Genomic DNA, 12772 nt, shown 5'->3' with positions numbered 1-12772 from the left:
CCAATTGCTCTTCGGCCAGTACGGGCTACCAGGGCTGGTTGACCTTTGAATGACCTGAGTTTGTGCAGTACTTTCAACAGCAAATTTATTGGGGAAATAGATAAATCTTCTCCCAATTGTTCCAGTCTATGGTCATTGCGCCCGTGGCGCACGCCTGGGGATCAGGTTCGGGGCCACATAACAGGGAAGCTTGAAGTTGCTCTCCATTGCGAACAGATCCACTTGGAGACCCGGAACCCAGCGGCAAATCCAATTGAATGACTCTCTGTCCAGAGACCACTCCATCTCCAACGGAGTGGCCCTGGACAGGGAATCCGCCACCACGTTCCGCACCGCTAGGTGGGTGGCTGACAGATGCCAGCTGTGCTTGTTCGCCAGGGAGAAAATAGCTACCATAACCTGGTTCACTCGACCTGATTTGGAGCCGGCCCTGTTGATGCAATGAACTACCACGGCGCTGTCCAACACCAGCCTGATATGAATCCGGCTGGGGGGGCGGATTTTCTTTAAGGTTAGAAATACCGCCATAGCTTCCAAGGTGTTTATATGGAACCGTTGAAACATTGTAGACCACGTTCCTTGTACTTTTTGTTTTGGCGAATACCCTCCCCAGCGGCTTAATGAGGCGTCCGTGTGAACTACCAGCGCCGGAGGGGGAAACTGAAGTGGAACTGTTTTGGACAGGCCGCTGACTGTGGACCAAGGCCGCAGTCTCGCCTTTAAAATCCAGGGAATGGAGGAGACCTTGTCTCTGAGCCTGACATTGGCTCGACTCCGCCACACTCTGTTTATGTCTTTTAATTTTGCTTTTAGGAGCAGGTCCATCACTGAGGCAAATTGAAGGGAACCAAGGATTCTTTCTTGGGCCCGGCGGGATGCTGCTTTGTCTTTCAGGAATTTCCTGGTAAGGAAGCTATCTCCTTCCGCTTGGGAGGCGGGAGGGATAACGTGTAAGAGGACAGATCCCACTGGAGACCCAGCCACTGAAACCGGGACTCGGGGTCAGGCGGGACTTCTCTCTATTCAGTTGAAAACCCTAACGACTCCAGGAAGTTGATGACCGTGGCCGTGGCCTTCCGGCATTCTAGAACTGTTGGAGCCCAAATTATCCAATCGTCTAGGTACGCTGCTAGGGATATCCCTCGGGACCGGAGTTGCTGAACTACCGTGTCCGCCAGTTTCGTAAATATCCTGGGTGCAATATTTAGACCGAAAGGCATGACCCTGAAGGAGTAGGCTTGATTCCCGAGTCTGAAACCCAGGAACGGAGAGAAGCTCCGCGCAACCGGGACGTGATAGTAAGCGTCTGAAAGATCGAGAGGAGGTGACGGCTCCATGCGGAAGTAGAGTCCATACCTGTGCTACTGTAAGCATACGAAATTTGTCGCATTTTATATAATGATTTAGACGCGACAGATCCAGGATCACTCTTTGCTGATCGGAGTCTTTCTTGGGAACAGTGAACAACCTGCCTTGAAACTTGAGGTGCCTTACTTTCTTTATTGCTCGCTTGTTGAGCAATTCCGCCACGTAGTCCTGTAGGACTCTTGAGGGTGGATGGTAGAACCTGATCAGAGGAGGGGGGTCTTTGGTCCAGCTCCATCCTAGACCTTTGGACACAATGCTGTATGCCCAAGGGCTGAAGGACCACTGGTCTCTGAACCAGTAAAGGCGACCACCTACCTGATTGTTCTCAGTGGGAGGGAGCGGGTTTGTTCTCCTCTACCACGTCCAGGTTTACCTCTTGGGGCGGTGTTGGGCTTGCCTCTGTAAGGGGCCCGACCTCTTCCCCCTTGCGCTCCTATTAAGGCCGTGAAAGAACCCACGGCCTTCATAGGTGGGGGTTGTACGCTGGTGAGGCAACGCACAAAGGGTGCAGCAAGGAATGGGCTGGTTGGACCAGCACATATTGTTGGGGATGGGCTTTCGAGGTGGAGGGCTGTGCAACTGCCGAGACCGGGACGGCTTGAACTACCGTCTGATGATGAGGCCTCTTGTGTCTCCTGAACCGTTTACCACCTTTAGTCTGGGGGCCGCCAGATTCTGGGGTCTTACGCTTATAAGCTGAGATACCCCAGCGAGAGCGAAGACTCTGGTTAGCTCTTGTAGCCTCCCTGAGTACACTGGCTACCTCTTCTTCTGGGAAGAGGTTAGGGCCCCAGATGGAGCTCTTCATGAGCTTGTTAGGCTCATGACGTATGGTGGCTTCGGCAAAGATGAATTTTCTGCACTCAAGCTTAGCCATCATGAAATCGAAGAGGTCTGTCTGAAACCCTGCTAACAGGGATTTAGCTAAGACCTGAAAGAAGGGCTCGTCTGCACAGGAGACGGCAGTCGCTTCTGTGAGGCAGACGGAGTTCAATGACCGGGCTAGCCTAGTCCGGGCCTCAAATTCAGACTTCAGCAGGGCTTCCGGGAGCTTAGGAAGCTGCTCGCTGAATTGGGTTGATGCGCAGTAAGCGTCCAGCTTTCCCACAGTAAAAGTGGATGGGGCGTCAACCCAGAACTCCTCACCCCCTGGGAATACCAGGGATGTGGAGTCTGTCTCCCTTAGTTGAGGCAAGGGGTTGCCGTCAAAGCACGCTCGAGCCGTAGCCAGAGCCACTTTGTTTAGGCAAGGAGTCGGCAACTTATCACCCAGGGCGAACATGGTATAGTTGCCCTTGAAAGGTGTAAGTTTCGTGTTGTCTGCCTGCCACTCCGTCAGAGTGCGCAGGAGAGCCGACTGAGCTTGGTCCCTAGGGAAGATCACTGTCTTTCTAGGGACCTTGTCTGAGCGTACCCAGGCTTCTTCCGTCAGCCTAACGAAGCCTGGATAAGGGGGCAGGAGATCGGGAGGAAAGAACTCAAGTTCCTCTAACCGTCTCGTGCCAAGACCTTCAACAGTCAGAGTACCCTCGTGTTGAATAGCACGGAGGGCAAAACGCCAAGGGTTCCCGACGTCAAAAGGAGGGAGATCAGCCGTGTCAGGAATAGCATACTGCGGTTCGACTCCGCCAGGGCGAGCCATTCCCGCCAGTATGTTATCATGGCTGGTAAGTTTTTCAGAGATCTTCGTAAATTTAGACTCGACCTCCGCCGAGAACCTCTCGAACAACGAGTTTGCAAACGCCTCCGGATCAAAGGCAGGCTGGCGAGGAGGGCTTGGTTTTGATGCCCTCTTACTCGCGCCTTTGCCGGAGGTTCAGGTTTGCTCACGGAGGCTACAGGCACGGAGACCTTAGCCTTCGACGGGGAAAAGCGATGCTTTCCTGGAAGACGAGGACTTAAAGCCCTTCGCCTTCCATGAAGTCTTCAGCTTCAGCTTGGGGACAGCTGATGGAGCCCTGTCACCCAAGGTGGAAGACATTGCAAAACCTGCAAAAGAAGAAACAGAGGAAGATGGGGAGTCAAAAAGGGGGCCCGCCCCCGCAACCTCACTTACCTCGCTACCTACCACCTGGTCCTGTTCCGTGTTCATTGGTTCCAGGTCCAAGTCTAACGCGGCGACATCCTCCGACACCTCCGCGTACAGGATGTCCTCTTAGGGTGGCTGGGTCGCATCCCGGATCTGCTGTATGATAGGGGTGGCCAGTTCTTCCGGAACCACAGCAGCCACCGGGCGCCAGGGTAAAGCAGGTCCCCTCAACCGGCGTCGAGGACATAAGGCTTCCCCGACGGAACGTTCCTTCCGAACCCAGCCACCCAGGCGCGGAGAGACTCAAGAGAAGTTTTCTTGGAGGACTCGTCCGCCTGTAAGAGAACGAACAATTAGGGTTGAACGGAAAGTAGGTTCGAAAACCATATAAGCACTACACCGACATGAGGAACGTAATAAGGAGAAGCTATATCTTACCGACTCGTCCTGGATGCCAGCGCACAGAGCGAAGCAAACCTCACAGCCGTCAGGGTGCCAGACAATTAGGTCATCCAACCAGACCGCACAGCCAGCGTGGGTCCGGCACACCACGTGTCCATATGGTTGCTGGAGAGAAGCGGTGCACCCCGGCTCCTCACAACGAACAGTCTGTAAGTGTAAAAAGTACATGAACCTACCACTCTAAGTAACCTAAAGCTGGAAGGCCAGGGTATTTCAGCTTACTACCGGAATGTTCCGGTGGAGAGAAAAACCCCTCGTCAGGGACGAGACCACCAAGCCATAAATTAAACAGAGTGGAAGGCAAGATACTTCCGGTCACCGGAATACTCCGGCGGAATGGAAAGATTGAGACAACAGGGACCCACCACAAGGGCTGCCAGCAAAAAAGACGGCGGAACCCCAGGGTGGAGCACCGGACTCAAAAAACATATAAAATAAGTATAATGGTGGAGTGAGAAGCTCACTCCGCCAGATAATATAAATATATAATATACAAGTGATGGTAATAATGAGAAAATCAACTCCGGAGACTGGAGGTATCCCTCTCTCTCTCATTCACTCCCCCTCTCTCGGACCTCCCCGCCAGGGAAACAAGGTGGGTGAGGTGCCCGTCATAAAAGGCCAAGTAAAACATAAGCCGGAGCAGGCGTCATCAACCCAGCAAAGCAACCCGACGGAGAGTGATTAAGATCAAGGAAAGAATGTTCGAAACCCGCTCGAACTCGGAGAGAGGTAAACGAAACATCAAAACAAACACAGCGTTGCCGGGGACTAGTTCTGGGAGGGAGCGAATCTCTCCACCAGAGGGAGTCCCCAACTCGGAGAAAACGCCATCTAGCGTAACCCGCACGAGTAGGGCAAGGGCTGGTTGAGATGAGGGGGAGGAGGAGGGTGGTGGGGTAGGGAAGAGGAGTAGGCTACAGAGTGAAAACAGGAGACAAGGGAAAATGATTCACCCGCTCGACTGCAAGCACACGCCACGCCAAGAATATAATATGAGCTTGGCAGGACAAGCCTACTCCTGAGGGAAGGGATGCGACCAAGAACTCAACGCCCAACTCCTGACTAGGCAAAGCCTAGATGAATACCTGAGCTTAGGCTAGCCTAGGCTAACGGAAGGAGTAAGGGAAGGGTGGAGGAAGGGAAAACAGGGAGAGAAATTCTGTGCCGAGAACCAACCAGGACCGAAAAGGAGGGGGCAAAAAGGCGAATAGCCTAGAGGAGGCACACCCAATGAACTCTACTCCTTCGAAAAGAAGGGGGAGAACAAAGGGGCTCACTCTGCCACCCCCAAAAACGGCCACAGAGGAAATAGCAACAAAACTCCCTCAACCCGATGAACCACTCCACACCTAACCTATGAGGAGGGCGAGAGGACAAGGAAGCAATACGAGCCTAACATGATAGGCAAGGGAGAAAAACCCACACACGACATAATATAAAAACCATCACAATAACACAATATACATAAGAATAATTTCTAAGAATAATGTGCTCATGCAGTGCGGAGGTTCCAGGTTTGCTCACGGAGGCTACACAGGCGGAGACCTTAGCCTTCGACGGGGGAAAAGCGATGCTTTCCTGGAAGACGAGGACTTAAAGCCCTTCGCCTTCCATGAAGTCTTCAGCTTCAGCTTGGGGACAGCTGATGGAGCCCTGTCACCCAAGGTGGAAGACATTGCAAAACCTGCAAAAGAAGAAACAGAGGAAGATGGGGAGTCGGGGGGCCGCCCCGCAACCTCACTTACCTCGCTACCTACCACCTGGTCCTGTTCCGTGTTCATTGGTTCCAGGTCCAAGTCTAACTTGGCGACATCCTCCGACACCTCCGCGTACAGGATGTCCTCTTAGGGTGGCTGGGTCGCATCCCGGATCTGCTGTATGATAGGGGTGGCCAGTTCTTCCGGAACCGCAGCAGCCACCCGGGCGCCAGGGTAAAGCAGGTCCCTCAACTTCGCGTCGAGGACATAAGGCTTCCCCGACGGAACGTTCCTTCCGAACCCAGCCACCCAGGCGCGGAGAGACTCAAGAGAAGTTTTCTTGGAGGACTCGTCCGCCTGTAAGAGAACGAACAATTAGGGTTGAACGGAAAGTAGGTTGAAAACCATATAAGCACTACACCGACATGAGAACGTAATAAGGAGAAGCTATATCTTACCGACTCGTCCTGGATGCCAGCGCACAGAGCGAAGCAAACCTCACAGCCGTCAGGGTGCCAGACAATTAGGTCATCCAACCAGACCGCACAGCCAGCGTGGGTCCGGCACACCACGTGTCCATATGGTTGCTGGAGAGAAGCGGTGCACCCCGGCTCCTCACAACGAACAGTCTGTAAGTGTAAAAAAGTACATGAACCTACCACTCTAAGTAACCTAAAGCTGGAAGGCCAGGGTATTTCCGCTTACTACCGGAATGAGAGAAAAACCCCCTCGTCAGGGACGAGACCACCAAGCCATAAATTAAACAGAGTGGAAGGCAAGATACTTCCGGTCACCGAATACTCGGCGGAATGGAAAGATTGAGACAACAGGGACCCACCACAAGGGCTGCCAGCAAAAAGATGGCGGAACCCCAGGGTGGAGCACCGGACTCAAAAAACATATAAAATAAGTATAATGGTGGAGTGAGAAGCTCACTCCCGCCAGATAATATAAATATATAATATACAAGTGATGGTAATAATGAGAAAATCAACTCCGGAGACTGGAGGTATCCTCTCTCTCTCATTCACTCCCCTCTCTCGGACCTCCCGCCAGGGAAACAAGGTGGGTGAGGTGCCCGTCATAAAGGCCAAGTAAAACATAAGCCGGAGCAGGCGTCATCAACCCAGCAAAGCAACCCGACGGAGAGTGATTAAGATCAAGGAAAGAATGTTCGAAACCCGCTCGAACTCGGAGAGAGGTAAACGAAACGTCAAAACAAACACAGCGTTGCCGGGGACTAGTTCTGGGAGGGAGCGAATCTCTCCACCAGAGGAGTCCCCAACTTGAGAAAACGCCATCTAGCGTAACCCACACGAGTAGGGCAAGGGCTGGTTGAGATGAGGGGGGAGGAGGGAGGGTGGTGGGGTAGGGAAGAGGAGTAGGCTACGAGAGTGAAAACAGGAGACAAGGGAAAATGATTCACCCGCTCGACTGCAAGCACACGCCACGCCAAGAATATAATATGAGCTTGGCAGGACAAGCCTACTCCTGAGGGAAGGGATGCGACCAAGAACTCAACGCCCAACTCCTGACTAGGCAAAGCCTAGATGAATACCCGAGCTTAGGCCTAGCCTAGGCTAACGGAAGGAGAAAGGGAAGGGTGGAGGAAGGGGAAAACAGGGAGAGAAATTCTGTGCCGAGAACCAACCAGGACCGAAAAGGAGGGGGCAAAAAGGCGAATAGCCTAGAGGAGGCACACCCAATGAACTCTACTCCTTCAAAAGAAGGGGAGAACAAAGGGCTCACTCTGCCACCCCAAAAACGGCCACAGAGGAAATAGCAACAAAACTCCCTCAACCCGATGAACCACTCCACACCTAACCTATGAGGAGGGCGAGAGGACAAGGAAGCAATACGAGCCTAACATGATAGGCAAGGGAGAAAAACCCACACACGACATAATATAAAAACCATCACAATAACACAATATACATAAGAATAATTTCTAAGAATAATGTGCTCATGCGAGGTGCGTAGCCTACCTCGGAGGAGCGGCTAGACCTAAAGCTGCCGCTACCCCGAAGAGGTAACAAAATATATATATATAAATAGCACCAACGCCAAAATATCATAATAATAATAGTAAATAACTAAGACCAACTAGGAACTCATCCTGGGGGGGAGATCTAAGCGGGGTATGACGGGGACCCTATAGGGACTCGTTATGGGGTTCATAGAAAAATTAAACAAAACTCCAATAAAACCACCGCAGGAAACACCGCCAGGAAGAGATCTGGGGGAACAGATAAGTAATATAACGACAAAGAGACAACCCCGACAGAAAAGACTGAAGGGGTCGTCTCACGGTCGGCATGGTTGGCTGGGGACGCCTTGTGGCGTCATAACAACAATCTCATAATTGTGAAATAAGGACAGATGCAGCCAAACTTATCGAAAAAACCCCACAATAAGATGGTACTTAACTTGGAGATGGTAAAACTGCTTGAAGACATGTCGAAAAGCAGAAAAACACACAAAAAGGCACAAGCACAAAAATTCTGAGGGTGATCAGTCACGTGCTACAAAATGGAATGAAGTAGGTGGCGCTGGTGTCGCCGGTCTGGCGGCGCCTGTGTGTGGGAGCTGTAACGGCTCACCGCTCTCTTCCGGGGTTTTGACATAGGGATATCTATCGAGTGTAGCTCTGTGGTTGTGATCCTTTCACTCACCCTTGGTTATACCGACGTCTTCCTTAGGGAAGACGCTCGATCTGGGGGTAGTAACCCCAGCATTCCTGAAAGCTCTTTTTTCTCTGGTATATCTAGCAATTTATACCTAGAAATTCGAGTTAGTATGGAATTTCACCGGCTGACACGGGGCTGGACTCAGAAAACGCAATTGTAAGCTAAAACTCTTACATTCTAGTAATATTCAATCATGTATCTTCATTTTGCAACAAATTGGAAGTCTCTAGCACAATATTTCGATTTACAGTGAATTTCTGAATATAAAAACTTTTTCCTTACGTCTGCGCGCGGTAACTCGGCCGAAAATTTCAGAAATTCTTTCGTCATTTTGTCGTAATTTTTGCACTGTTCTATATTAGCCGTTACATAAAGTTTTATATATGAAAATATGCGCAATTTCATGTACAATACAACAGAAAATAATTCATGGTTGTAGCTTTTATCAGTTTTGAAATATTTTCATATAAATCACGATAACTGACAAAATTTCAACCTTCGGTCAACTTTGACTCGACCGAAATGGTAAAAAACGCAATTGTAAGCTAAAACTCTTACATTCTAGTAATATTCAATCATTTACCTTCATTTTGCAACAAATTGGAAGTCTCTAGCACAATATTTCGATTTATGGTGAATTTTGAAAAAAAACTTTTTTCTTACGTCCGCGCCAGAAATTCTTTTCATCACGTTGTCGTAATGTTTGCACTGTTTTATATTAGTCGTTACATAAAGTTTTATATATGGAAATGTGCACAATTTCATGTAGAATACAACAGAAAATAACTTGTGGTAGTAGCTTTTATCAGTTTTGAAATATTTTCATATAAATGACAATAACTGCCAAAATTTCAACCTTCGGTCAACTTTAACTCGAACGAAATGGTAAAAAAAACGCAATTACATTCTAGTAATATTCAATCATGTACCTTCATTTTGCAACAGACTGGAAGTCTCTAGCACAATATTTCGATTTATGGTGAATTTCTGAAAATAAAAACTTTTCCCTTACGTCTGCGCGCGGTAACTCTGCCGAACATCTCAGAAATTCTTTCATCATGTTGTTGTAATGTTTGCATCGTTTTACATTAGTCGTTACATAAACTTTTATATATGAAAATGTGCGCAATTTCATGTAGAATACAACAGAAGATAGCTCATGGTTGTAGCTTTTATCAGTTTTGAAATATTTTCACATAAATCACAATAACTGCCAAAATTTCAACCTTCGGTCAACTTTAACTCGACCGAAATGGTAAAAAAACGCAATTGTAAGCTAAAACTTTTACATTCTAGTAATATTCAATCGTTTACCTTCATTTTGCAATAAATTGGAAGTCTCTAGCACAATATTTCGATTTATGGTGAATTTTTGAAAAAAACATTTTCCTTACGTCTGCGCGGTAATTCGGCCGAACATCTCAGAAATTCTTTCGTCTCGTTGTCGTAATATTTGCACCGTTTTATATTAGTCGTTACATAAAGTTTTATATATGAAAATGTGCGCAATTTCATGTTGTTAGGAACAATCGCTTGCCAATTGTTCCCTTGGTGGATTGTTGCCTCCTTTGTTTTCTTTGTTTTTCTTGCTGGCGAGTTGGCGTCTGATGGATGGCGTCAGTCTTCGCCAGTCAGGTTCGTAACAGCAACCAGTCAGGTTCGTAGCAGCAACGAGCCAGGTTCTGGAGGGCAGAACGACCGATGGTCCAGGGCAGCAGCGAGCCAGCTGGAGTAGCAGCAGCAGCAGGTATCCGTACCTGCGAGTCAGGTCCTGGCAGCAGAGCAGAGCAGCAGAGAGTTTCTTGAGGACGAGATGGTTGCCGTGTCGGCTCTGTCGTGGTCGTCGTGTTTAGAGGAGGGCGTCAGCACGTTTCTTGGAGGACGAGATGGTTGCCGTGTCGGCTCTGTCGTGGTCGTCGGTACTGAGGAGGACGTCAGCACTGTGCTTGAGGGGCGAGATGGTTGTCGTTTTCGACTCTGTCGGAGTTGTCCTGCAGTGTTCCTGTTAAGCAGTTTGGGGCTGTTTCGACGTCTCTATTGAGTTCGTCTGCTGATATTTATTGCTTTGCTGCCTGTTAATATTTATGATTTTGTAGGTTTATGATTTGCTGTCTGTTAATAAGTTTCACTGTTCAAAATGCACGTAAATTTGTGTATTGTAATGAGGTCCTTAATGGTTGTAATAACATTTGTGAATAACTGTTTGATTTACTGACTCTAATGTAAACTTAACTTAAACTTAAACTTGGCTTTTAAACTTATTCTTACTTGGCTGTCTTTAAGGAATGTCTGTGTTAAATGTTCACTGCCTTTTTTGAATTTTTATTTTGATTATTGCTGCTGCTAAGAGTTTAATTCATTTGTGGTAATGTTCATTTCATTGTTTTATTTTAAATTAAATTGAACCTGACTCGACTGTAAATATGTGCATAGCTTACTGTAAATAAATTAATTTTAAGGTAATTTTTTTTTTATTTGTTCTGCTCCTCTCTCCTTTGTTTGTCACCTCTCGTCAGTCATTACAGCCCAATTGCCTGTTTATTTTAAAGAACCTGTCGATCTCGAGAGGCGAGATCGTAATACATGTACAATACAACAGAAAATAACTCATGGTTGTAGCTTTTATCAGTTTTGAAATATTTTCATATAAATCACGATAAATAGAAAAAATTCGACTTTCGGTCAACTTTAACTCGACCGAAATGGTCGAAAACTGCAATTGTAAGCTAAAACACTTACAGTCTAGTAATATTCAATCAATTAGCTTCATTTTTCAACAAACGGGAAGTCTCTAGCACAATATTTCGATTTATGGTGAATTTTTAAAAAAACATTTTTTTACATCCGCACGTTACTTAATTCATGCATCATTTTGTGATAATATTTTCTCTGTGTTGCTTTGATCGTTTTACAATTTGTTATATACCAAAATCATCACAATTTAGTGTACAATACAAGTAAAAAAATTAACTCATTAGCTTTAACCGTTGTGCTTACAGCGCGATTTGTATACAATTATATGTTTTTTTTTTTTTTGCTGTCATATATTCCAATATTTATATATGATAATTATATTTTTTTTCATTTCTGATGGTTGCATACTAAACTTCAGGCATTGACAAAAAAAGGAGCCAAAAATGAACTCTTAATCTTAAAAACTAAGCGTGCTGTGATTTTTTGAAAAAACTTTTTTCCGCTTCGGCGCTAACTCACCAACGCCGGCAGAAGGAAGGGAGACGTTTTTGTAAATAGAGGCTCGGCGTTTAAGGGTTAATAAAATGTGAATTACTATATCATCAACATAAAAACACAGAACAAAACAAGCTCTATCAAGTCAGGTCTACCTAGCCCTCTTCACCCATCCAACAAGTTCCTCGTTGGACGAGTTGGTAGAGTTCTCGGCTAGCACTCTGCTTGGCCCGAGTTCGAGTCTCCGGCCGGCCAATGAAAATTAAAGGAATTTATTTCTGGTGATAGAAATTAATTTCTTGCTATAATGTGGTTTGGATTCCACAATAAGCTGTTGCTGGGTAACCAACTGGTCCTTAGCCACATAAAATAAGTCTAATCCTTTGGGTCAGCCCTAGGAGAGCTGTTAATCAGTTCAGTGGTCTGGTTAAACTAAGGTATACTTTTTTTTCACCCATGCAACACTGCATACCCAACCAATCCCAGCCATAAAAACTGCTCCCCAGCTCCACCCACATTCCAACCCTCTTCTCTGAATCTTTCTCTACACAGTCTTACTGCCCCTCCTCTCCATGGCACTAAGCCATCCAACCCCCGCTCCCCCACCATGGAAACTTCTCTAGGTCTCGCAGCATTGTCAACCATTGGGGGGGCCAGTTATTTCAATCTTGAAATTATATATATCATATATCCTTGGTCCGGGTGCATCAGATAATGGCATTCTGGATAATTTAAGGATTACTGTATAATTATATGTAAATTATATATATATATATATAAACCTCCCGATTTTCGGTTATTGTCACGCCGTCAGAACAGAATCCCTGCCGATAATTGGGGATTGCCTGTATGTATGTACAGTATATATGTATATACATATGTATATAAATATCTCATAAGTCTTTCATTTCATACTTTTGTTTACATTTGCCTTTTATAGTTGCAGGTTTATGTGAGATTAATTCTGTGATTTTCTTACCTAAAGACCAGTTTAATTTATCTGAAAAAAAAAAAAAAAAAATTAAAATATAAAAGAATACAAGCAAATGCTGTAAAAATCAGCATACCTCAATTTTGGCTGCTAAGTATTCTACGTGAACTTTGTAAGCTTGGCACTCTTCTTGCTTCTTCTGAAGTTGTTCTTGTGTTAGGCAAAGTTGTAGGCTTGGGTGCTTGACAACACCACTCACTAGATAATGCTGTAATAGACATGACTCTCATTAGATTATAAATATGCCAAATAGCACCCAAATACTTGATAAATATTAGTACAAACCTGGATTTAAGTATAAAGTCAATCTAAACATAGTTGAATCTCTAATACATACGGATTTAAG

General features: G+C 46.4%; 1 protein-coding gene across 3 annotated transcripts in view; it reads right to left on the bottom strand.

Moving 5' to 3' along the window:
* The window catches only part of LOC136851274 (gamma-tubulin complex component 6-like), a 366897-nt gene that overhangs the window by 236284 nt on the left and 117841 nt on the right, over positions 1 to 12772 (bottom strand). For all 3 annotated transcript variants that reach the window (XM_067125258.1, XM_067125257.1, XM_067125259.1), the window contains exon 13: positions 12503 to 12634. In XM_067125258.1, the coding sequence (XP_066981359.1) occupies positions 12503 to 12634 (132 nt within the window). The remainder of the gene's footprint in view (positions 1 to 12502; positions 12635 to 12772) is intronic.

Source organism: Macrobrachium rosenbergii, chromosome 23 (genome assembly GCF_040412425.1).
Source record: "Macrobrachium rosenbergii isolate ZJJX-2024 chromosome 23, ASM4041242v1, whole genome shotgun sequence".
Lineage (NCBI taxonomy): Eukaryota > Metazoa > Arthropoda > Malacostraca > Decapoda > Palaemonidae > Macrobrachium > Macrobrachium rosenbergii.
The sequence above is the reverse complement of the archived record's forward strand: the minus strand, read 5'-3'. Positions and strand labels throughout refer to the sequence as shown.